General features: G+C 40.3%; 1 protein-coding gene across 1 annotated transcript; it reads right to left on the bottom strand.

Moving 5' to 3' along the window:
* Positions 1-254: 254 nt before the first annotated feature.
* LOC146514387 (sodium/glucose cotransporter 1-like) lies at positions 255-25,894 on the bottom strand. The gene is made up of 16 exons (XM_085168967.1): positions 21,891-25,894; positions 21,061-21,132; positions 18,177-18,281; positions 17,931-17,990; positions 17,713-17,817; positions 17,514-17,619; positions 16,988-17,068; positions 16,689-16,897; positions 9,098-9,233; positions 8,873-8,980; positions 8,640-8,790; positions 8,386-8,554; positions 7,127-7,342; positions 4,812-4,942; positions 2,500-2,513; positions 255-1,896 (listed from the first exon to the last, which is right to left on the bottom strand). Exons 1-16 carry the CDS (start codon positions 22,035-22,037, stop codon positions 1,688-1,690), a joined length of 2,019 nt encoding a protein of 672 aa, XP_085025093.1. The 5' UTR covers positions 22,038-25,894; the 3' UTR covers positions 255-1,687.
* Between the last annotated feature and the right edge of the window lie 1,213 nt (positions 25,895-27,107).

The raw sequence follows: 27,107 nt of genomic DNA, 5'->3' as shown, positions 1-27,107 counted from the left end.
TCATCTAAATCATTAAAACACATACTAGTTGAAAGTGGATGCATGTACAGATTGGCATGTAAATCTTACGGTTTCACAAATGTTGCTTTAAAAATGAATGTGTTAAAATATGTAACTGTTTAGCAAATAATATTGTTAATTATAAACCTACAAGGAAATACCTCAAGTGAAGATACTTGAGATACAAAAACCTAACAGGTAGTATTTGTATCGCAGTGGGTTATAGCTCAAATTTAATAAAGTATAATCCAGTTTAGGTTGCTGCAAGTGTGTACATGACAGCTCTGTTAAACTATAACCATTTGCTGTGTCACTGATAAACTGATTGTGACAGCTTTGTTGATAAGTAAAACAAGAATAGCCGTCAAACACTGCCACTGAAAACTTGTCTCACTCATGTCAAGGAAACAAGGAAATATTTTTTTCTCACTTACTGCAAGTCTATGACAACTAATACTCACAGGAAATAATATTGATAAAAGATGTTTTATTTCCCCTTTCTAGGTTATTTATTAGTCTCACTGCTGTTTGAGGAGGTCTGTAACAGACTGAAAAATACATGAGAACCAATGTCAGAATTAAAAATGTTACCTGTGATGTTCAGCCAAACCAAACAGCAACACCAAAACAACAAAGGAAACACATCAGAGGGTGATATGTATGATTTTTATGTATGTATGTTAAAGTCAATGGATAGATACAGTTGATGTTGTGAACCTTTGCATGTTAATATCATTTGGATAAGACGGTCTTTGTTATTCCAGCAGTTGGGAAATTCACAATATTACAGCATCAGAGTGGACAGAGCAGGAATAAATAGATGCAGCACAAGCAAACAATATTATGAGGTGACTAAAGACGCAAGTACTATCAGCTGCCACTAGGTGTCCCTACAGTTACAGCTTTATGAGCCAGATGTCACTGAGCTCTGACAGGTGAACAGGTTGTGTTAAAGTTTCTTTCCTTATGCTTTGTTTCCAGTTACTTTGCTTGACACCTGATAAACAAACTACATGATAGTGTTCAAGGCTCTGTTCTCATGTGTAATGCTCCCAGCTTGCTCTTAGCTTGTAGTAATTATTTGGTTGTGAAGACACAGGTGTGGTGTAGGTGTGGTTCCCAAAAAGCAACACCCTGCATTCCATGATCGTATGATTCACCAAACTCAGCGACCTTTTTTATGGCATCAGCATAATAAAGTTATTATTGTAGTTACTCATACAAGGTTTTTATGTCCTGGTGACCACTGCAATGAAAGCTAAATGTAATAATGGTTCAGAATACACAAACAAGAGCCCAAAGATGATCACAGATCATAGTGCTGGATTGTTCTTTACAAGTGAAGGCTAACCTGCAGCTTCATTCACAAAATATTTCAAATTTACCATTAAGATAAAGAAGAAAATTCATACTTAGCCCAAATGATCTTCAGACATTTTAGAACGATAAATAGCATACAAATGTGTAAATATTTATGCACTTCTTCAACATTTTTAAGTCTAATATGTATTAATATATTACTGTCTACTGGTTCACTTAAACTTTTAAATACCAGGAAGCGATAAAGAAAAACACAGTGCTCTAAACATATAAGGTTTAAACAGGGTTTTAGGGCTGAGGCCTACTGAGCAGTCTGTTAAATTTGTATAAATTAGAGAGTCAGCGAGCAGTTGAAATCAGCTGACTTTTAGCCAAAATAGGCATGACAGAACACAGCCACACACAGAAGGATGACGGCGTTGACATTGACTATGTTCCTCCACAGAGGCACCTCTGAGGTGTCTGTCAGCTTCCTTTTCAGCTCTTCCTCCTCTTCTTTAGTCAGCTTGGGGGCTTTTTTGGTTTCCAGGCCGCAGAAGCACATCACCACTTTCTTCAAGAAGCCAGGCTCATCATCTGCAAAAGAAGAAACAAGAAAAATGAAAGTTTGCATGTATTTGTTTATATGTATGCGTAACATGTGTTAAATACTTGTCAGTTTCACCCAGTGGCGGTCCTAGCCTGTTTGGCGCCCTGGGCGAACACTCCCTCTGCCCCCCCCCCCACACACACACACACACAAAACATATTAAGGATTGTACATTAACATAAAACTGTTGTACACACACACACACATATGAAGAGAGAGAGAGTATGCATAGTATGCAAACAGCTACCAAACAGCCATCATAATTCGTCATACAATGAGAACAGGACAAATCAACAACTGACAATGACTAATTAATATTAAAATCTGTAACGTAATGTATTGTTTGGAGTTTAGTCTGTTACTGTTACTATTTCTTCTTGGAGCAACTGTAATCCACATTATTTCCTTAGGGATTAATAAAGTATTCTGATTCTGATTGTTTCAGGATGACCTGCCATTATCCAATCACACATCTGCTTACCTGCATCTTTTGCTCGATTCTCTTCCTCTTCTTTTCTCTTTTTTCTAAACTGAGGACCTGATGGCTTTGAACTTTTCTTGTCCATCTTCCATTGGTTTTAATTTTGCACTCCAGTATGAACACCTATCCCCCAACCCAAGGATCACCACAACATGATCTAACACACCTACACCTTAGTTCATAGATTCACTTTGTCTAGGGTTTATTTCTGGGCTTTCAAACAACCCAGGATTCAAATCATGAATACATAATGGGCTTGGATTTACATCATTATGAATGAGATGTGCTCTATTTGGAAGCAGCCGGCCCCCTCCCCTTTTGAGTTGTGTGTGAGACTTTAAATCATCAAACTGTAAATTTTAAATTGTTATTGATCCCTTTACCCCGAGTCCTAAAGTGTATATTTATTTTCTTACTCTTCTTATATTTACTGTTTGTTTACTTGCACTGCTGTAACTGGAGCCTCGTCATCTCGTCTCTGTATATACTGGACTGTATGTAGCGGAGATGACAATAAAGTTTACTTTGACTTCAGCAGCGAGCATGCGCACCGAGGGCTCTCGCGCTCACTTTTCGCGTATAGAATTTCTAAAAAACATCGGTGCAAATTATAAGTCTGTATCATAATGTCGGGTGTTTTCGTGTTTGTTGGTTTGTTTTTATTTTGTTTTATTTTGCGAGTTGGTTATTAGATGCTGCTCCAGCCGGTCAGAAAATCCCCCGCCACCCCGCCCTCTCCCCTCTGCGCCGCAAGCAGCAGGCGCACCTCGCAAACGGAGGGCGCCCTTACTCCCAGCAAATGGGCGATAGAAATTGGTGCCTGTACCATTCCCAATATGCGCTGGCTGACGTCGGGGCAGCATGAGTACGAGCATTTTTTTTTTTTTTGCCGATGCCCGTGATGCCGCCCCCCACCACGATGCCGCCCCGGGCAACAGCCCGTGTCGCCCGTATCTAAAACCGCTACTGGTTTCACCCAAAACACCCATTTTTTAAATTCATTTTTCATCTCAATCTCCTACCTGTGTGATCTGAGTCTGTGTGCGTTCGTGTGTGTGTGTGCGCGCTGCGTGGTGACGTAGGCGCGTGCATGTGTGCCCCGGTCACAGCTCCTTTCAGCATGGCCAGAGGTAAGTCACTGCCATGTTGCTCTCAGGTAATTAAAGTTTGTTCAGACCCCAAGCTGCAATATGAATACAGCCGAACCGCCGCGTTTTTGTTTGTCATTAAGAGACTCATTCGGGATAAGTTTTGTGGAGGGCGGAGTTCGCTAATATACTTTTTAATGAGTTTTAGCAGAGAACGCAACTGAAATGCTAGCATGCTAAGTTAGTCTGATCGCTAGCGGCTTGTGAGCGTATTCGCTGCAGTTTTTTAACAGCGTGCACTCTTTTTTCCTTCGTCAGGAGAGGTGTACTTGCAGGCGCGTGACACACACAGATCAGACCCTTGTTTATTTGTTTTTGAATTCTTTTGTTTATTGTTCTTATAAGTTGTTTTGATGATTTTTCAGTGACATATTGTTTATTTTGTGCTTTTTGTTTTTGAGAGCTTAAGTTAATGTTTTAAAACAATTTGTTGTATTTGATTTATTATATTATTGTAGCATTAATGAAGCTGCAGGCACAGCTCCTTTCAGCATGGCCGGAGGAGAGGTGTACTGGCAGGCGCGTGACACACACAGATCAGACCCTTGTTTATTTGTTTTTGAATTCTTTTGTTTATTGTTCTTATAAGTTGTTTTGATGATTTTTCAGTGACATATTGTTTATTTTGTGCTTTTTGTTTTTGAGAGCTTAAGTTAATGTTTTAAAACAATTTGTTGTATTTGATTTATTATATTATTGTAGCATTAATGAAGCTGCAGGCACAGCTCCTTTCAGCATGGCCGGAGGAGAGGTGTACTGGCAGGCGCGTGACACACACAGATCAGACCCTTATTTCTGTGTTGCAGATGTGCAGTAAAGCAGCGGTCCCCAACCTTTTTTGCGCCACGGACCGGTTTATGCCCGACAATATTTTCATGGACTGGCCTTTAAGGTGTCACGGATAAATACAACAAAATAAAACTAGCACGGGTACCGAAAAAAAGAAAATTTATTCATAACACACGTGAAAAGACCCAGGAAAACCGAGTAAACGATAAAAACAACAACAAAATAACGCTGAAAACCCTGAAAACTATACATTTCACACCTGAGCCTCAACTCTCGCGGCCCGGTACCAAACGACTCACGGGTCGGTATCGGTCCGAGGCCCGGGGGTTGGGGACCGCTGCAATAAGCTGTACGTTTTACGTCCAATGGATGCATGATCTGATTAGTCGACTAATCGCAAAAATAATCGGTGACTAGTCGACTATCAAAATAATCGTTTGTGGCAGCCCTAATATGAATGCATATTTACTGTGCTATATTTTACTCTGCTGCGTATGTTAGCTCATTACCGTCTGAGTCCACACTGTTGGAATCTTGGTTATCAGTCCAATCATCCATCTCAAGATCGACCCTCTCCTCTGTACAGTTCCTCAGGCTCCAGCACAGTCGATACAACTAGTCAAACAGCACAAAATGTGGTGAAAAATATTATCAGAAAATGTATCGTTTTATTTTACTTCTTAATAACTGATTAAACACAGTTTAACAAGGAGACTCAGCAGATATGAAGGTTAAAGCAGGTTAAATCCCCATACTAGATCAGTCTGGTGGAAGCTGGAGGATGAGGACAGAGGGAAGGTGTGTTAGGAGGCAGCAAGATAGAAGAAAAAAAGCAGGAGTGTAGAGGCAACATTAAATGTAGGCTGGTTACAACTATGGCTGGTAAAGGGAGAGAGCTGGCGGATATAATGAAGAAGGTAGATGTATTGTGTGCAAAAGAGTAGATGGAATAAAAGCAAGGCCAAGAGCACTGGAGATGGATTCAAACTCTAGAGTGCGACCAATTTCAATGGTACGACTAAAAAAAATCTTAGGTCGCACTGGTGCGACCAACTGTTTGAGTGGAAAAAAAAGACTCCGCAACTCTGAAAGTCTCTGTGTGATCAACAACAGACACACATTATGCCTCTGTCGTGGTCTAAACCAATCAGGGATAGTCAGGGGCAGGACCTCTCTGATTGGTCTAGATATTCCTTTAGCCTTTCGCGAGTACGTTTGAAAGTGCAGGCGGATAGAGAGAGGTGAGTTGCTTGAATAAAGCGATATCGATTTATTAAATCTGAATCGACTTTTAAATATAAACGTATTTTGCCAGAAATGCCAGAATCTCAGGTTAAAGCTCACAAAACTATTTCAACAACCACCAAACAGCAAATGAGAGCAGGTACACAGAGCTACAGGTTTTGTCTCTCTCCAACCAAAATTCACTGAACCAGCAGCAAAAGACGATCCAAACTACGATTCACATTTGATAAATGTCGTCATTAATTCCCTCTTACTTTTTCTGTTTTTTTTTCTTCCACCACGATAAAATCACACTTCATGCACAGCTCTCTCTCTCTCTCTCTGTACTTCAAGAACAGTTTCTCATCTCAAGTCTCTGTTTTCGGTATTATTCATTCGCTTATTACACACCAGTCTACCGTTGTTTACAGCGCTGTCGGCCGCTGTCTTTTTTTAAATTTTTACTTTACTTAAATGACCTCGGACAAAGCCTAACTTCTGCTGGTCAATACTGAAGAAATTTAAACTTTTTAAAATTATGTAAAATTGCAGAATATTGCAGAATAATTTTAAATGTAAGTTTTCTTTTAAGTTTTTTGTTATAAAAAGCCAGGCCAGGAAAATCTCCTTCATTTTTTCTGTGTTTTATTCTCAGTTACTTTGACACAAAAGCATCTGCTGTGATGCTCACAATTCTGATGAAGTCACACATGTATCAGCACTGATAAAGGATCAGAATTATTATATTTCTGACTGTCTGCGGCAAAGTTGAATCGAATTGAATGGATTATAGAAAATGGTGATGATACCCAGCCCTAGTGAGTAGCCTAGGCCCGACAGAAGTGGATGTAGCTGTGGGTAATAAGAAAAGATGAAAAGAACGATTGACAACTCTTTTGTTAAGGCCTGATCCGTCTGAAATTCATAGTCAGTGCTCTGACACGGAGCCATCAGTATCTAAATGCTGAAAAAATACATATATCCAGAAAACACATTATATGCTGTGATAAATGCACTGCCCAAGTGTCCCCTCTCCCCACAGCCTTTCAGCGGCAGGCAGCAGCAAACAGGTCGTCAGAGGAGGCCGATGTGATGATTAAGTTTAATTTTGTTTACAATATTACCAAAGAATGCCAATGCACTTTAAGCACAAGCACTTTTTCAGTAACTTATCTTTCTTGTACAACTGTGCTCCAAATAAAGAACTTTGTGTTGACAAGATTGTTAGTTAATCATTTACAAATCAATATTGTCTGTATGGACAACAATCCCCCCCCCCCCCCCCCCCCCAAAAAAGTGCACATCTAAAACTGTGGTGTTAAGCAATGCGGTTTAAATATTTGGGTGTGCCTAACTTTGGTGCTGGTGCAACTGGCAAAAAGTTAGTGTAGAGCCCTGTAAGAGTATGTGTATACTGTTGTAGAGGTGAAGAGAGTGTCAGACAGGATCATGAGAGGTCAGGAGGTGTTATAGATGTGGAGAAAGTATATGGTAGGGTGTCATCAGCATGAATGGAGCAACAGAGAAAAATATATGGGTGCATTGGTATTTTGGTGTCTTAAATTAAAAACTTACATGTTTGTCGTCAATAGGTTTGGTCATGAGAGACACTGCCAGCATGATGATGCCGGAGATGACAAACAGAATGAGCCCAAAGTAAAGGTAGTGAACTCCACATATGATAGTGGGACAGTTACTGGGGATAGCACAGCTACCTGTCCCATAAACAAACTCAGTAATCATCCTGCTCAAGCCCATACACAGCCCAATTATGAGGCCATAAAATGCACCCTGTGGAAAGAAAGAAAAAAGGACAAATATTACTTTATATCGAAATACTTTTAAAAAGTTTAAAGGTTTTAAAAATGGTAAATAGATACAATATAGTAAAATAGTAATAGATAGCAACATATATATGTATATAATATTGTATTTGAAGAAATATTTTTGGATAAATTTTCTTGCTAAAAGTGAGATTGAATCAGCGCTACATTTGGATGCATATTGATCAGGAAGCTGGAATCATGATTCTTACAGTATATTAACATACCGGCATTTGTAACTCTTGTTGCATCCTGTGTTTAATATGTACAGATCCAAAATATAAAAAAATGTGTCTACAAAAAGTAGTTGGACAGTTCATGAAGGAATATTTACCACTTTTGCCCAAGTGTAATACTGTTTTGTGGTCAGGACCTACTGGGATGTTACGCAAGCTGATTGTCAACACATAGAAAGTGATTATTTATATGGAAACCAGAGATAACTATAAGACAATTAAATTTTGCAATTTAATTAGACTTTGAAAGCAGGGGCTCACAATCCTTCTGACTTGCTGAGTAGTAAGTGTCTGCTAAGATACCACGGGGATGAATAGTTCGTGGTGGCCTAGCGCTTACAGCAATGTTGCATTTTAATCTGTTGGTTTTACATTTCAATCATGATGTGGAAATTTTGTAATAATTAAACAACTTATTAATAATTGAACTTTTTCAGTGGTTGTGGGTGGAAATAACTACTTTGCCAAGAAGCACTCTGACAGCTCTATGTTATTCCCAGTCCATCTACTGAGCCAAGCTATGAACTACTTGGCTTATTTTTCTCTACAGACTTACAGATTGGTTTAATCATTTATCCCTAAAACTCAGCAAAAACGTAAACTGTTTTTCTTAAAGTGTCAAATGACAAAAGCTTTGCTCTTGATAACATTTTCCTGACTAAATCCCAGAGGTATGTGAAGGATTCTTTAACTGCGCAAAACCGCACTGAAGAACAGATTTCTTTTTTATTTCATGAAAAAGGCAAGCAAACATTGAATCAAGGAGGCAACTCACAGTCTCATTGACACGTTTGCAAAAAATGGCAAGCAAGAAGACAGCTGCAACAGGTGGGGCAAGGTAACTGGTGATGGATTGAGTGTAGACAAAAAGCTGACCACTTTGGGCTGCTTGCACCACAGGAATCCATGCTATGCTCACACCAATCAGGGCCAAGATAAACAGTCTGTACATAGTTGAAAAAAATGCAATCAGTATTCAACACTTTAGACAATCATTCCATCAGACACAACAACAAAAATGTGTTTTACCTGCCAGCAATCATAAGTTCCTTCTCACTAGCAGAGCGACGGATCTTAGTGTAGATGTCCATGGTGAAGAGAGTACTGGCACTGTTGAAGATAGAGGTAAGGGAGCTCATCAAAGAGGCCAGCATCACAGACAGCATAAGACCTCGCAAGCCTGAAATAGAGTAACAGATTAAAAAGTAGAAATATAAAAAAATCTGCAATTATTAAAAGTTAATAAGACAAAGGTCACCAACCATTAGGCATGAGTTCAACGACCAGTTTCGGATACGCAATGTTGCTGCAGCCCACCCTGGTCCCACAGTGTTTTTCACATTCATCTGGATCCACACATGCTACCACATCTAGATTAAAGGCAAGAAAATCCACAGTATTTCAGTTTATTACAACTTTAAATATACCAGTAAGCTTGCTACATAAGTTACATAGAACAGACTCTTAAAACCACACACTACACTCACCTGTGTACAGGATCCTGCTAATCATCCCGGGGAAAACCATGAGGAACATGGGCAGTATCTTCAGGTAACCACATAGGATACAACCTCCTTTCACGTGAGAGAGACTCTTGGCAGAGAGGCAGCGCTGCACAATCACCTACAATTAGGAAACAATTGTAGTACAATTCAGTGGTGGTAAGCAACAAAATACATTTACTCATAGAGCCAGATTCAATGTGAAGTATTGTAATTGCACAATATTGCAACAAGCTGAGAAATCAGACAACAAGAAACTCACAAGGAGGCACTGAATCTTCAAATACTGCTGTAAACCCTACAACTCCAAAGGCTGTGCTCTTTTATTCTGCATTTAAAAAGCATACTAACACTGTGCTTCCAGCAGGTTACTATCACTGTGCATAACTTATAACACATACATCTCTTTTCCATCATAAAGAACACGTATAAGTCTAAACAGACCTGCAGCATGGAACAAACTATAACAGCTACATAACAGTAAACATAAATTTCTTAAATTCAGTATGAAACACAGTGTTCCAGAGGCATGATGGGAAATTAGATTTAGACACTCCCACACTCCACACAGCTCTCACCTAGGTGGTTAGCTGTCCCCAACAACCCACATGTTTGTGTCAAAATCTTTGAGATGTTGGGGGAGGTGACACTGTCGTTGAGTCAGATTAGAAGATTCCTCAGTGGTCTCTCAAGTTGGGTTGAGAGTTAGTGCTGGGGCCCAGAGTGCATGAGAGTCACGATGGAGCACAACCACCCTTTTCTATTCGACCAGCCACACCATGTAAACCACATCTGGCGGTCTGTCATACACATTGCAGAGTCCAACGCACTGGCTCATCAGTTTAGGAGAAATTTATCCTAAACTTATCTTTCTCTCCAGGTTGAAGGCCCACACCTGCTCCCCAGGTACAAGACCTTTCACCCCGAATCATATAGTAAGCATGTTTCTGCTGGGAACTTGCATCAACGAGGGCCTACCTCATCAGTTTATGAGATCCCCCAACTAGGTGGTTAGCTGTCTCCAAAACCCCACATGTCCATGTCAAAATCTTTGAATTGTTGGGGGAGGTGACGCTGTCGTTGAATTGGCTTTGGAGATTCCTCGGTGGTCTCTCAAGTTGGGTTGAGGGTCTACGGTTGATGATGGGGCCCTAAGTGCAAGACAAGGAGTGCTCATCATGGAGCAAAACCACCCTATTCAATTTGACCAGCCGCACCACTCTTTCCGCTCTGAGTAAGGTTGCTACCTCTAGGCTAGGCAGGTGGTGCTTCAGCAGCTTCACAAGGCTTTGTTCCTTGTCTTGTTATGATCAGCAGTAGTCTATTCTTCTTAAATTCCAGCATCATGCTATATCCATGTGTTTTCTCTCTTCATCCACGTCTTCTTTATCTGTGGTTTCTGCTTCTCATGTTAAAGTCACTCAAATGTTAAATTCTTGGTAAGAAGACATACAGCGAGTTTTAGCCTTTTTCCACCTTTATTCAAATTTCTATTACTGTTTACAAGTACTTTGTTCTCTGGTCTTCATTAGTCTACAATCTCTTTTGTAGGCTCTCTCTCTGCTCTCCTTGCCTCAAATGGTTTTCCAACATTATTGCAGACTCTCTTGTATCTCCTGACCATTGTCAATTCTCAGCTTTTTGCAGGTTCTGTGCTCTTCCTCCTGGCCTCTATTGGCCCTTGAGCGATATTGTAGGCTCTCTCTTCTTTCCTGAACTCTCAGCCTTTTGGAGATTTTCTGCTTTTACATCCTGGTCTGGTCTGGTCATCTGATGGCCCTTAAGTCTTATCGCAGGCTCACACTCTCTTCTGGCCTCTGACAGGCCTTGAGCCAAAATTCTCTCTCTTCTCCTTTCCTGACCTCTGTAACATTGCAGCCTTAATGCAGGCTCTGGCCTGGCCTCCAACAGCGTTCCAGCCTTATTGCAGGCCTTTTTCTTCCTACTCACCTCTGTCAACCCACAAATCTTATTGCAGGTTCATATCACTCTCTTCTGGCCTCTGATGGCCCTTGAGCTTTTATCGCAGGCTCATTTTCTGTCCTGCTTCCCTTTTTCCTGTTTGCTATCTGGACCTTTTCATCAGTTGACTATATTCTGTTCCTTTGGTCATGTAGCTGCTAATTTTAATGTGCTTTATAATATACAAAACTGATCTTCCCAGGCTCTTATGTTTTTCTTTTGTGAACTCTTGTTTTAATTTAAATCATCTCTGGATTTGTAATCTGGTATGATGGGTCGTCTGAGTTTAATTGCCAAATAACTTAATTGAATTCTGTGTCTTAATAAGTCATGGATCAGTTCTTTCAAATAATCTTTTGTTAATGAGATAACTTTATACACAAGATTAATAGGGAAGATCTATAATCACTCATCTACCTGCTTTTCTATTCGGTCTATTCTTTACATCCACTTCCCACATCAGAGTCCTGACATCCTTGCTCTTGTCCAGCCATTTTTCCCTGCCCTCTCCTATGGCATTATTTTTGTGCCACTATTCTGAGCACACATAAAAAGATTTTGCAAATGCAGGTGATGCATTTTGGGGAGAAATTTATTTTGAGCGAAGAAAAGCTAAATTTGAGTGAACAAAAGTCATTGCTGCGTGCAAGAAATGTATTTCAGTGTTTGCTATTATCCACACACACACACAATAGCAGCCCCTCTCGCTCGGTTTTTGCATTTGCACTTGCTCGCAATGTGTTGCTTGCGCTCTCAACATTTCTGCCCGTGCGTGTTCAACTCTTTCTTTACACTGTTATATTTGTGCCACAAAACCAGCCAATCACAGACTTGGATGCAAAAAATCTGATTGGCATCTGAAGACAACACATATTTGCATAAGTGCTTTAATGTTTTCAGAGATGCCTGTTACCCAGTAGCTGACCGGGTGGTCACTCGGGTTAAACATAATCTATAAGGCTGAACTGACAAAAAATCAGCCGACTACACCACCAGGTATTATAGGAAAAACCATAAAGCCTTTGAACTAAAACAAACGCTGTTGTGACAGTGATATACACTGTCTTGTTGGTATATATGTATGATTTGTATCACCTTCAAATCAAATTCAAATTCAAATTTTATTTGTCACATACACAGTCATACACAGTACGATATGCAGTGAAATGCTTACACAACTGCTCGTGACCTAAAGAAAAAAGAAAAGGCTATGAATAAGATAGGAAATAAATATGAAAAATTAAAAAGGGTAAATTTAACTAGGAAGGAATAAAATAAAATATAAAAATTAAAGTTAAAAATGAGATAACTGTACAACACAAATTAGAATGAAGGGTAAATTTAACTGGGAAAGAATAAGATAAAATATATAAATTAAAGTTAATAATAATAATAATAAAATAACTGTACAACAAAATACACAATACACAGTATAGAAATATATAAGAATGTATGAGAAATAATAAATATATATATATATATATATATATATATATATACACAATAACAGCAGCTGTACAAGTATTAAATGGAAATGAAGAGATATAATGTCCAGTGTTGTGCAATCCACATTATTAAGTGTCTTGTGCAGTGCAAATATGCTTAAGTGATGAAGTGAAAACAATGTCCAGAATGTTCAGTGTGTGTGTACGAACCATATGTGTGGGTCAGTACTGTGTGGTGGTGTGATTGAGAGACCGTATCGCCTGCGGGAAGAAGCTCCTCCTCAGTCTCTCTGTGTTGGTCTTCAGGGAGCGGAATCACTTTCCTGACCTCAACAGAGAGAACAGTCTGTTGTTGGGATGGCTGAGGTCCTTCACGATCTTCCTGGCCTTGGTCCAGCACCGCCTGCTGTAGATTGAGTGCAGGTCAGGGAGCTCGGAGCGGATGGTGCGCTCAGCTGATCGCACAACCCTCTGTAGAGCTCGTCTGTCCTGCATGGTGCTGTTCCCGAACCAGGTTAAGATGTTTCCCGTCAGGATGCTCTCTATGGTGCACGAGTAAAAGTTCCTGAGCACCTTGGAGGGCAGTTGGAAGTCTCTCAAGTGTCTGAGGTGCTAGAGACGCTGTCGGGCCTTTTTCACCACGGTGTTGATGTGACAGGACCATGACAGGTCCTGCGTGATGTGAACTCCGAGGTATTTGAAGTTGTCTACTCTCTCCACTGGGCACTCGTTGATGACGGGGGTCTGGTAGTTCCTCTCCTGCTTAGTGCTGAAGTCCACTATCAGCTCCTTTGTCTTACTGACGTTTAGAAGGAGGTTGTTCCTCTGGCACCAGTTTTCCAGATTCCTAATCTCCTTCAGGTAGGCCGCCTCGTTGTTGTCAGAGATCAGGCCCACCACGATGGTGTCGTCAGCAGACTTGATGATGGTGGTGGAGCTGGTAGTGGCCACACAGTCATATGTGTACAAAGAGTACAGCAGGGGGCTCAGAACACACCCCTGGGGGGCTCCAGTGCTGAGAGTGGTGGAGGCTGAGACATGTCCGCCCATCCTTACTGCCTGTGGTCTGCCAGTTAGGAAGTTGGAGATCCACTGACAAATAGATGAGCTGAGTCCCAGGTGCTTCAGTTTGGTGGTGAGTGTGAAGGGAATTATGGCATTAAATGCAGAGCTGTAGTCTATGAAGAGCATTTTAACATAATTCCCCCTTCTAGTGTCCAAGTGAGTAAGTGATGTGTGGAGGAGATGAGAGATGGCATTGTCTGTGGAACGATTTGGACAGTAAGCGAACTGTAGTGGGTCCAGTTTGTCTGGTAGTGAAGAAATGATGAAGTCTCTGACCAGGCGTTCAAAGCACTTCATCACTACTGAGGTGAGGGCTACAGGGCGATAGTCATTGAGAGAAGCAGGGTGGGGTTTCTTCGGGACAGGAACAATGATGGACTCTTTGAAGCATGTGGGGATCACCGACTGAGATAAAGATGTTGAATATCTCAGTGAAGCTGAGATATTCAACATCTCTGAAGCAGGAGCTAGCTGGTATGCGCAGTCTCTGAGGATACGACCTGGTATGCCGTCTGGTCCTGCTGCTTTCCTGGTGTTCACTCTCTTGAAGGCTCTCCTCACGTCATGCTCGGAGATGACGAGCACGTTTTTGGTGTTGGCAGTATCTTCCTGTCTGCAGCCGTTAGCGCCGCTAGCACTAGCATCGTTGGAGTCCTTAGCTGCAGCCTCGAAGCGAGCATAGAAAGTGTTCAGCTCGTCTGCCAGAGTCACGTCCGCGTTCGTCATACCGGTTGTTGGTGCTTTATAATCCGTTATTGTCCTAGGTCCCCGCCACAGGCTCCTAGAGTCACTCTGTTGGAGCTGTGACTCTAGTTTCCTCCCGTAGCGCTGCTTCGCCTCTTTCACCGCCTTCCACACGTCATATGACGCGGCTTTGTACGGGTCCATGTCCCCCGTCGTGAGTCCCATGTTGTAGGCAGCGGTGCGATGTCCCAGTCTGCGTCGTCGAGTGCGTCCTGTAACGCGGCCACCGATTGGTCCGTCCAGCGCACGACCTTCCTCTGAACCGGAACTTCCTGTTTCAGCCTTTGTTTGTATTTTGGCATGAGGAAGATGGTGGCGTGGTCAGATTTGCCAAATGGAGGGCGAGATTGTGCCTTGTAGCCGTCCTTGACCGTAGTGTAGCAGTGGTCCAGTGTCTTTTCACCTCTGGTGGGGCAGGTGATATGTTGATGAAAGTTCAGCACTGTGCATTTGAGGTTGGCACTATTAAAGTCCCCCGTCACAATAAGCGCAGCGTCCCGGTGTTGTGTCTGGAGCTGTGTGAGTGCCTCATGCAGCTCGCATAAGGCGGCGACCGTGTCCGCTTGTGGTGGAATATAAACGGCACTTATAATGACTGATGTAAACTCTAGGTAGATAAAAAGGACGACACATGATGGACAGTAGTTCCAGATTTGGTGTGCAGGAGCGTGTGAGAGGAACAACGTTCGCACTGTTGCACCAATTGTTGTTCACCATTAAACACACGCCGCCTCCCCTTGACTTCCCCGATTCCCGTGTCCTGTCCATGCGGTGAACCGAGAAGAACTCGGCCGGCTGGATGTCGTGGTCCGGCACCGCTGGGTTCAGCCATGTCTCAGTGAAGCAGAGGATGTTTCCAAACCGATATCATGACCAGCAGCTTTACAGCTGTGGCTCCAGCAAACATCAGCTGATACTAGAAATTAATATTAAATAAATTCTAACAACAGCTGATCAAGCTTGAACGCGCGGCTGTTGTTTAGCGCGACATCCGCTGGTTTCCTCTTTCTGGCGCAAAGTGGGCGATAAACAATGATCAGCTGATCATTGATCAGTTTCATGGTTGAAGTAGCAACAGGAGAGGGAGGGGAGAGAATGAGAGAAGAACACTCAGTTGTGCAGCAAAAACACAAAATAACTCCAGCTTTGTGTTTTCTTTTGTTTTTTTTTTCATTCTAGCTGAAGTCCGGGACGAATCGCGTTCCTTTTCCCCTCAATACTGATGTATTGTAATTGGTCCAGCCCAGAGTTGATCATGACCAATTGGCTAATCCACCACCTTTCATTGTTTATACCGTTTTAAAAACAAACAAACAAACAAACATAAAAATGAAAAATTCCCATGGCCCACGGGGCAAATGCCCGGTATGCCCAATGGCCAGTCCAGCTCTGCGGTCAGCTAGTGGGTAACAGGCATCTCCGAAAACATTAGAGCACTTATGCAAATATGTGATGTCTTGATAAATCGAGCAGATATTTGAAGTTTACACAGCACAATTCTCGCATGAAAATATCTTAAAAATTAATTTTGTGATCAGAAAGAGTAATATTTCAAACTCTGTGTTCCTCCACCACTGCCTCGTTTGAGTTTTGGACGAAATGCATTCTGGGATATTGCATTTCGTCATTTCCAGCTGATTCCCAGGTTCCATTTCCAGGTTCCAGACCAAAACAGCCAATCAGATTTTTTTGCATCCAAGTCTGTGATTGGCTGGTTTTGTGGCACAAATATAATGGTGTACAGAAAGATTTGAACGCGCACGGGCAGAAATGTTGAGAGTGCGAGCAACACATTGCGAGCAAGTGCAAATGCAAAAACCGAGCGAGAGTGGCTGCTATTGTGTGTGTGTGTGGATAATAGCAAACACTGAAATGCATTTCTTGCACGCAGCAATGAATTTTGTTCACTCAAATTTAGCTTTTCTTCGCTCAAAATAAATTTCTCCCCAAAATGCATCACCTGCATTTGCAAAATCTTTTTATGTGCGCTCAAATTTTTTTTACGTGCGCTCAGAATAGTGGCACAAAAATAACGCCATACTATCCTTGCTACTCCCCTCTCTGCATACTTTAAATCTCAGTGCTTGTCTGTCATTCTGCCTTTATGATTCCTATTCATGCAACCCAGGTCCTCCTCATTTCTGCTTCACCCTGTTTACTCATAGATGGACCCAAGAATCTATCTGCAACACCTTGAACATGAATTTCTTTCAATTGATCTGTTCATATAGAAATAGTAGAATTTAGTATGAATATATGAACACACTGAGGCAATCAGTTGAATTTGTCTCGGTTTTTGACTACAGACTGGTTGCTAAAAACTGCAGTTGAGCTGCCCAATGCTTATTTGCTTAACTCACCTGATCAGTGCAAAAGTACCAGATGCACTGAATAGTGAGTCCAAACACGAGACCAGGCCATGGGAGGTCTCCTGTAACTGGATCCCTGAAGAGATGGAAGGAGTCTGGCCGGGGCTCATAGCAGTTTGCACTGATGTTACCCGTGATTGAGGGGATAGCTTGCATGTAGAGTTTCTCAAAGTTTTCATATCCCTTCACTTCATTAAAAGCTGAGGAAAATCATGTGCAAGTTAGATCAACATTATTATTTATTTTGTAACTTTCCAACAAATACTTTCATTTCAAATATTTCATATTACCAAAGCCCATCAGAATGAATGATCCAATAAGCATGATAAAGGTTTGTAAAGTGTCCGTGTAGATCACTGCTGCCAGTCCACCTGGAATAAAATATATGATGTTATCAGTCTGTGAAAATCTTCACTTAATCACTTGAGATTTTATCAGCACTAATATACATAAAAAGTCCTCTTCAATAAAGTCATCATGTCATTATGTAACTACTCATTCTTTAAAACTTGTAATTGTGGATGTGTTGTTACAAAACAGCAACAGAAGGCCAATTCAGGCTTATCATAGTCCATGGCAATCAACCACAGCAACTCAGCAAAGATAAACCAACAAAGAAGAAAGAGAGCAATTGTGTGTGTGTATGTGTGTGTGTGGCGTGTGTGGCGTGTGTCTACATCTCCATATACGGCCTTGAGAAGATTTTACCCCCAGTCATAATATAACTGTAGATATTACTTCTTCGGTAGTTTATGAGGAAAATGTCTGTTTGTAAGTTCAGTAAAATAGGAAATGATTTTTTTCCCGTGTACAAACCTGTGACAGTGTACAGTGCCGTAATTGCCAGAAGTGCAATAACAGCGAGGTAGATATTCAACCCAAAGGCCTGCTGGATGAAAATTGCACCCGAGAAAATGTCTGCCTGAATGGGGAGGAAAAAAAAGTGGGATTTCATTTAGGATCATCCAAAACAGGTACAATAGAAATATTATCTGCTTTTCTTTCAGGAACTTACTGAAATTTTGGTAAAGACATATAAGACAAGGGAGAGAAGAGAGAGATAAATGCAAATGCGCTGTCCTCCGAACCTCTTCTTCAAGTACTCAGGCATGGTGATGATCTAAATACACCCACATGAGATTTTACTCGTCAATCATTGCTTATTTAGAAAGGGTAAATATATATATATATATATATATATATATATATATATATATGAGGGCTTTTGTTTACCCCAGCTCTAATGTAGATGGGCACAAAGATCCATCCCAGGATAACAATCGCAAAAAGAGCCTGAAACACACAAATATGCAATAATCAGGAACCCTGTTTACGTTCATCCTTTTTTCCTCTGCACAATGGAGCGCTCATAAAAATCAATAAACTATGAGCTGACATGAACTGATACAGTATCAGAGGTGAGAAATTCTTCTATATAACAAGCGATAATGGATCAGTGGCTCAGGAACAGTTACTCACATTCCATTCAAATCCACCAATGGCTATTCCTGCAGCTGCGCCAGTACCAGCAATTCCTACGAAATGGACACTGCCAATATTGCTGGCAAACAGCGATGCTCCGATCTGTGGAGAGCACAGTTCAATCTGTCAGTAGGTCCATTTGTAAATTTAGGAGACTTAAGAATTCATTCAAGAATCAACTTGGTTATGCTTTTTATTAGTGGTGGGAATTTAACTTGTGAATTGCGATTAATTAATTTCAAAGTGGAATCAAAGGGGAACTTTTACCAATGCACGATTTCCTTGTATACCAATTACACTGATGCCCACGGTTACAAAAATGGAAGAATCAGAAGAAAGCGCAAAAGGGACTTTGCATACCACCGAAGCACTTCAACCTTACGGTACCATCTAAATGCAAAAACATGTTGCAGCGAGCACAGAAACCGTGGGAGCTGTTAGCGCTAGCAGTTCGACTACCAACAAAAGGTGTCAGCAGCCCAAAATTGATGAAATGACTGGTTTCGGGACCAAAATTAGTAAGTCAACATCGGACAAATGTACAAATTCTCTCGCAAAATGGATCGCTGGACTGTAGACCACTATCAGTGGCGTTAGAAATTGTGCTCCAGATTCAGATAAGGAAGCCCTGTGTAACAGGGCCCTGAGTTTGTACAGAGCAGAAAATCACCATCAGCGAGACAGACTGGTGGTCAGGTCGAGCAGGGATGAACCTAGTCCTGGCCTGCAAGTATTTGATAAGTCCTGCCACTTCTGTCCCATGTGAGAGAATGTTCTCACTTCCAGGTTACATTGTAACAAAAAAGAGAACTGCTTTGAGCTCTGAAAAAGTAAACAGGCTAGTTTTTTCTAAGTAACTGGCTGATAGAGGTGGACAGTAAATAAGCATAGAGGTATTGTGAGTCCAGTGAGTTTGTTATTTTTTGCACTAAAATGTTCGATGACCACACTGTTTTAGCCTAATGTACAAAATAATGTTGGTTAAGGTTACTCAGAGTTTAAAGTTGAGGCTGGTCAAATAATCCTCCTTTCTGCCTTATTTTTTTTTAAGAATTAAAACTCCACTTTATGTTGAAATTGTTATTATTATTATTATTATTTAAAGACAACACCTTTTTGAAAAATGTACTTAAAGTACTTAAAATAACTCTACTTTTAAGTGTGTCCAGTTTTGGCCAAGGATATTATTATTTTTTCTGTTTTGCATTTAAATACAGTTTAAATCCTTTTTCCCCATAAATTAAAAGAGCTTCAGTTGACAATATTCATGTCAATGTCTAATATTTCTTCTGTCGTCCACTAAAACCCTTTAAAATTAAAAAACATTTGCACTTCTTGTGTGATTAAATGTGATTAATCAAGATTAATTACAAAGCCTCTAATTAATTAGATTAATTTTTTTAATTGACTCCCACGCCTACTTTTTATGCTAGCCCATATTCTCAGTATATTGTGTAAATATTAAATGATTTAAACATTTGATTACTCAGAAGTAATTAAGATAGTTTGTTAACCTCAAATAACTCCATAAATCATATTTATATGGGACGTTACTGTTCTTAATCTCCATTCCAAACTAGACTAGTAACCAAACCCAATCATGCATCACATTTATCGACCTCACATCCACGGTCAGTATAGAATCACTAATGAACCTAACATGCATTTTTTAGGGTTATGAGATGAAACCAGGTGCCTGGGAAAAACCCCGTGCATAGGGGTGGGCGATATAAACGATATACGATAGAAACGATATAAATTTGGCCAACGATAGAGATTTTGACTCTATCGCGATAGCGCATGTTGATGATGTCATCAAGCTACGCATGTTTTGGTTGAAAGCATCGCAGCGGTTACAACCATTATCATCTGCAAATTATGCCGACAGTCATAGCAAAGAGATGAAGCACTTTTGAAATATGGGGAAAGACAAAAACTGTGCTTCCTCCACTTCCGTATCATTGATTCATTAATGTTGAATTCTCTCGCAGCTGCTCTATTCCCATGTTGTTGCAGTATATTAATAACTAACCTCGTATTGTGGATGAATAATCTCAGTTATTCTCCTGACTGAAGTTTGCCCCGTGTACAGCATCCTGCTATGCGATTGCATTTGTCCCTAACCACCAGAATCCCTCACGTTAACTTTTATCGAGTGGAGAAAAAAAAGTTGGCGTTCATCCTCCAGCTTCACTGTGCTAATGTTATGCTAACATAGCTATGTCGCTAGCAGTCACGTAGCACAACATTATATACCAGATTACTCCGCGAAGCTCCTCACTACAGCAGCCGTAATCCTCTGACAATCCATCAAGCAGTGCAGCTTGCCAAAGTTGTAATAAAACATTTTTTAACAGATTTCTGCACGCCAAAATCTGTTCGAGGTCAGTAAGCACAACCAGAATTCATACATAAGGCACACTCTCGATTTTTGAGAAAATGAAAGGATTTTAAGTGTGCCTTATAGTGTGGAAAATACGTTATACAGAAGAAAAGAATATATCACGATATATATTGTTACCGCACATGCTTCAAATTATATCGCGATATGAATTTTAGGCCATATTGCCCAGCCCTACCCGTGCATTCAACATGCTTTAGACTTGCAGTCATATTTTAACCACATATTCATACAGCACATTATCTATCTCACATCCATGGTCCATGTAGAATGATCAGCTATCCTAAATTGCATGTCAAGATTTGAACCTGGGGACGTTCTCGCTGTGACATGACCATGATAACCACCACCGTGCCATAAAATGCTTATTTTATGATAGCTTACATCACATTTTATTACACAGCAATAAAAAATTGTTAATGGCTCTAAATGCAGGAAGAATACTGTAAAGCATCTAATTCTAAATATAAAGATACTCACCGGCCACCATACCATACTCCTCCCTGCAAGGAAGAAGCCACCTACAGTGGATCTGTTAGTGTGGACCATAGACTGTAACAGGACAAAGGCACGTTTTAGAAAATCCATCCGCAAAACTGTAACAGACTACATTGAAGGAACAAAAACATCCAGACTAAAGAGGAGAAGAAAAACATGGCTTGTTAACAGCACTCAGTCACTCGACGGTATGAGGGTGTCTTACTTCCTATGCCGTTGCAGCTTGCACATCTGTAAAGGAACCTTTAATGCTGCAAGGTGTTGTATGTGCAGATTCTAGAGCAACATATGCTCCCATCCAGATGACATCTTTTTCAGTGAGAACATTGTATTATCCAGCAAGACAATGCTCATTGCATCTATCACAACAGGATATCTTCGATGTAGAAAAGACTGATCTGCCCTGGCCTTAATCCAGACCTTTCACCAACTCAAACCATTTAGGCAAAAATAAGAGGAACACCCAGGAGTGTTGAGCAGGTAGAATCCTCCATTATTAGACAAAAATGGGACAAAATTCCTCCATCCAATTCATAATTAGGATTTTTTTTTTTTTAATGGTGCATGTTTTTTCAGGTTAATTTGAAATTTCCACTAGAAATAAAATATGCATTTATGAGATTTTCAAATCATTACATTTAGCTTTCATTTACGTTTTACACAGTGTCCTGACTTTTTTAGAATCAGGGTTGTAAGACACATTAGGACACATTAACATACAAACTATACTAAATCTTCTTAGCTGTAAACAGTTTATAAAATTTTTGAGGAATTGCAGAGAAATTGGTTTTAAAAGTGATTGCAAAACTTACCCAAACCCCAACTGCCAAGACGACCAGGAAGTACACCACAATAACAGAGATATCTGCAGCATTATTAAGAGCCGTGGTGTTTTTTGCATCATTTTCTGCATTTCTGTTTATATAAGAGAATCCAAAATAAGAATAATCTTGAGACATTTTAGCTGAGACAGACAACAGCAGTGTTGTTTGAGTCGGCTCTGTTTGAAGCGTTCACAGAAAGCAATTACCTTTATAACCTTTGGTGTGCATGTGAGAGGGAGATGAAAGCAGGAGGCGTAGATAGTGTAGATGTAAAAGAAGGGAAAACAAAGAGTGGGTTTGTCTAAGACATTAACACATACTCCAGTTGGCTGAAGGTGGATGGACATATGAACGTTACTGATTCAAGAATGTTGACCTGAAAAATGTGTTAAAATGTGTAACTGTTTACCAAATAACATTGTTAATTATAAACCCTACAAGGGAATACCTCAAGTAAATACACCAGGGTTTGTAAAAACAAAAACCTACAGGTAATATTTGCATTGCAATGACTTATAGCTAAAATTTAATTCAGTCCAATTGATCCAGTCCAATCTGTTTGGATTTTGACACCTATGCCCATCAGTAAAATAAGCATTGCTATTAAACACATTCACTGATAACTTGTCACACTCATAATTTGCACATCAAGGACAATGTTTGATTATGGATTTAAATTAGTTTCAGTTAGTTATGATATGGCCAGGCCACCTTTAAAAACATTTGACAAAGAGCTTTTTGTTCTCAAAAGCTCAGTGTCACCGTTGCAATAAATGAAGCTTAAGCTTGAGTTCAATTAGGAAAGATCTGTTATCACTCATTTGTTTGTATTCCAGTGTGTTCAGTTGCAGTTGCATTCTTTACATCACTTCCTCTTTCTCATACTGCCAAACTCAATACTTGCTCCTCTAGTCCATGAATATAAACAGTTATTCTGTTCTGCTGTGTTGGGTCATTGGAGTCCAATTGCCAAATCAAATGGCTTATTAATTGAATTTTTTATCCCCATAAATCATGTTCAGTTGGTCTATATGATCTCTGCTTATTAAACGAATGTCTTATTTATTTTGAAGGTCGATATCATTCAGATAATGTGGGATAACACATAGCTGGAGGTATTTCCCCTCTTTGCTATGATCAGTGTTGGGAAAAATGAGAAGTACAGGGTGGGCCATTTATATGGATACACCGTAATAACATGGGAATGGTTGGTGATATTAAAGTCCTGTTTGTGGCACATTAGTATATGTGAGGGGGCAAACTCCTCAAGATAGGTGGTGACCATGGTGGCCATTTAGAAGTCGGCCATCTTGGATACAACTTTTGTTTTTTCAATAGGAAGAGGGCCATGTGACACATCAAACTTATTGGTAATGCCACAAGAAAAACAATGGTGTGCTTGGTTTCAATGTAACTTTATTATTTCATGAGTTATTTACAAGTTTCTCTTTGGTCACAGCCATTGACATGTCCAAGAGGTTAACACGTGAGAAGCGGATCGAAATTGTGTTGATATCTGGTGAACGCAGTAACCGGGTCATTGCAGCAGATTTCAATGCAAGACACCCTACGAGACCACCCGTCTCCCATGCTACAGTTAGCAAACTGCTTGCTAAGTTTCGTGAAACTGGTTCAGTGTTGGATTTGCCAAAATGTGGACACAAGAAAACTGTCACTAATGAAGAAACATCAGTGGCTGTCCTAGCTTCATTCAGCAAGAGCCCACAGCGTAGCACTCGCCGCATGTCACTGGAGAGTGGCATTAGTCGAACATCCCTTCGGCGGATATTAGCTACTCACAAATGGCACCCTTACGAACTCCAGCTACTGTAGCATCTCAACGAGGATGATCCAGATCGGCGTACAGAATTTGTAGAATGGGCAAAACAAAAATTGGAACAGGACCCTCAGTTCACGCAGAAGATTTTGTTCAGTGATGAGGCAAACTTTTATGTGAATTTTGAAGTTAACAAACAAAGCCACCGCTATTGGTCTGACACTAATCCACATTGGATGGATCCCTCCAAGACTGTTGGAACAACAAAAGTGATGGTTTGGTGTGGTATATGGGGTACAACAATAGTGGATCCATTCTTCATCAATGGAAACCTCAAGGCCACTGGATATTTGAAATTGCTACATGATGATGTGTTTCCCTCTTTATGTCCGAGCATTCCTAGATGAACAGTTGCCTGGAAAGTGGATTGGTCGTCGTGGGCCAGTTGAATGGCCCCCAAGGTCTCCCGATCTGACCCCCTTAGACTTTTATCTTTGGCGTCATCTGAAGGCAATTGTCTATGGTGTAAAGATACGAGATGTGCAGCACCTGAAACTACGGATACTGGATGCCTGTGCTGGCATTTCTCCTGCAGTGTTGCAATCAGTGTGTGAAGAGTGGGAGAAGAGGGTTGCATTGACAATCCAACACAATGGGCAGCACATTGAACATGTTTTATAAGTGGTCAGAAACTTGTAAATAACTCATGAAAGAATAAAGTTACATTGAAACCAAGCACACCAGCGTCAGAGATGGAACTTGACTACGGGTCAACTTCGGCAGTGATGGACCACCTCAGGAGGATTGGCTGTAAGCCGGCAACGTCTGCCAAGTCTCTACAGTAACAGCCTGGTGGCTTGGCTGGAGGCCAGTGTGGATAGAGATGGTGGGACAGCTCAGAAGATTTTTGTGTAATCAACTCTCAGTTTGGATTCAGGAGACAGACACCCTCCCTACTTTCAAAATTAGACTTGAAACTTTTCTTTTTGATAAAGTTTATAGTTAGAGCTAGATCTGGTGAATAGACTGTGGATTAATTCCTGCTGTAAATAGTTTATCTTCTAAAAAGCTTAATTTACCCTGTTGTCAGAGTCCTGTCTTTGAGTCCAGCCTGCCAATTGACAGACTGATAGATGTCAGTTACTGTGCTTCTGATCTGTTTTTCAGTTTCTTTCACGTGGTGTGATGTTTGAGATCTTTTAGACTGCTTCATTTTGTCAGACGGGTTCTGTTTCAGTGATTTCTTGATTCAGAAGGTGTAGCAGGTGTAATGAGGCCTGGTCGTGGCTTGTGATATTGAACTTGGATGTTTAATAAATCTGGTTAATGAATTAAACATTTTTATGTTTATTTGTATTTGAATATAAAAAAAAAATGTGTTTGATGTTGTGAAATATGAGAGTCTGATAAATATTATAATAAGAAAACCAGAAAGGGTCTTTGTTCACAACATTGTTTACCTACAGGTGTTTTACCTTCTGATAAGTGCAATAAAACAGTCAAGTAAAGCATACAAATCCTTCATCTTATCATTCTCTGATAACAGCAGGCTAACATAAAGCTGTAGCAGCAAAAAAAAAAGTTTCTTATTTAAGTGTAAATGTGTATGTTAGGATGCCTGGGTCGTTGACCCAGGATTTTGAGTTTATTTATCATTTCTAGTCTTTGGTTTCTTTGTTAGAGTTCTGTCTTATGGTTTCTGTCTCTATGTTCTCTAGTTGCTCTGTCTCCCCTGTCAGCTGTATCCCCTTGTCAAGTTCGCGTCTCTGTGTTATATTTCCTGTTTTACTTGAAAGTCTGTGTGTCATGTAAATGCGTCTGGTTTTGCTTCCTTTGTCTCGTTAGGCCTGATTTGCCCCAGCTGTGTTTCCCTCCTGTTACCCATTCCCTGATTGCTCCCTCTGTGTATTTAAGCCCTGTGTTTCTCTGTGTCCGTGTCGTGATCTACTCTTATCTACCCTCATCCATGCTGTGTGTTTTGGGTTTTCCTGCCTGCATTAATGTTTGTATTTTGGAAGTTTGTTACTTTGAGTTCAGCATTAAAGCTGTTTAGAGTTCACGTTGTGCCTCCGAGCGTCTGCATTTTGGTTCCACCATTCCTGCCTGCACACAGCCTTCACATAAGAGTGTAACCATCCATCTATTTGTTTTCTAATGCTTATCCAATTCCAAAAATGTTTTTATAAATTGAGTGATAGATCTATCGATCTCTCTCAAAACATCAAAGACAGATCTTCATCTTTTTCCATTAAAAGAACATAAATATAATTTTGTATGTACACAAAGTCAACTTAGGGATATGATCTATGAAGTGAACCTCTGTAAAAAGGAGCAAGTACTATCAGCAAGCAACATGTATCTAATAACCATCTCGCAAAGTAAAACAAAATAAAAACAAACCAACAAACACGAAAACACCAGACATTATGATACAGACTTATAATTTGCACCGATGTTTTTTAGAAATTCTATACACGAAAAGTGAGCGCGAGAGCCCTCAGTGCGCCTGCTCGCTGCTGAAGTCAAAGTAAACTTTATTGTCATCTCCGCTACATACAGTATATAGAGAGACAAGGCTCCAGTTACAGCTGTGCAAGTAAACAAACAATATATATAAGAAGAGTAAGAAAATAAATATACACTTTAGGACTCGGGGTAAAGGGAACAATAACAATTTAAAATTTACAGTTTGATGATTTAAAGTCTCACACACAAGCCGTCGAAAGGGGAGGGGGGGCCGGCTGCTTCCAAATAGAGCGCATTTCATTTATAATGATGTAAATCCAAGTCCATTATGTATTCATGATTTGAACCTTGGGTTGTGTGAAATCCCAGAAATACACCCTAGACAAAGCGAATCTGTGAACTAAGGTGTAGGTCTGTTAGGTTATGTTGTGGTGATCCAAGAGTTGGGGGATTTGTGTTCATACTGGAGTGCAAAATTAAAACCGATGGAAGATGGACAAGAAAAGTTCAAAGCCATCAGGTGCTCAGTTTAGAAAAAAGAGAAAAGAAGAGGAGCAGAAACGAGCAAAAGATACAGGTAAGCAGATGTGTCATTGGATAATGGCAGGTCATCCTGAAACAATCAGAATCAGAATACTTTATTAATCCCTAAGGAAATTATGTGGATTACAGTTGCTCCAAAAAGAAATGGTAAAAACAGTAACAGTAACAGACTAAACTCCAAACAATACATTATGTTACAGATTTTAATATTAATTAGTCATTGTCAATTGTTGATTTGTCCTGTTCTCATTGTATGACGAATTATGATGGCTGTTTGGTGGCCATTTGCATACTATGCATACTCTCTCTCTCTTCATATGTGTGTGTGTGTGTACAACAGTTTTATGTTAATGTACAATCCTTAATATGTTTTTTGTGTGTGTGTGTGTGGGGGGGGGCAGGCAGAGGGAGTGTTCGCC

Source organism: Neolamprologus multifasciatus, chromosome 7, assembly GCF_963576455.1.
Source record: "Neolamprologus multifasciatus chromosome 7, fNeoMul1.2, whole genome shotgun sequence".
Taxonomy (NCBI): domain Eukaryota; kingdom Metazoa; phylum Chordata; class Actinopteri; order Cichliformes; family Cichlidae; genus Neolamprologus; species Neolamprologus multifasciatus.
Note: the sequence above shows the minus strand (reverse complement) of the source record. Positions and strands in the feature narration are given on the sequence as shown.

Excerpts from the sequence above, each read along its gene's own strand:
- LOC146514387 (XM_085168967.1), bottom strand. The coding sequence starts at position 22,037 with ATGTCTCAAGATTATTCTTATTTTGGATTCTCTTATATAAACAGAAAT. Across the intron at positions 17,818-17,930 it reads CCATCTACATTAGAGCTGGG|ATCATCACCATGCCTGAGTA; the intron begins GTAAACAAAAGC and ends GGGTGTATTTAG. Across the intron at positions 7,343-8,385 it reads GCAAACGTGTCAATGAGACT|GGTGCATTTTATGGCCTCAT; the intron begins GTGAGTTGCCTC and ends TTCTTTCCACAG.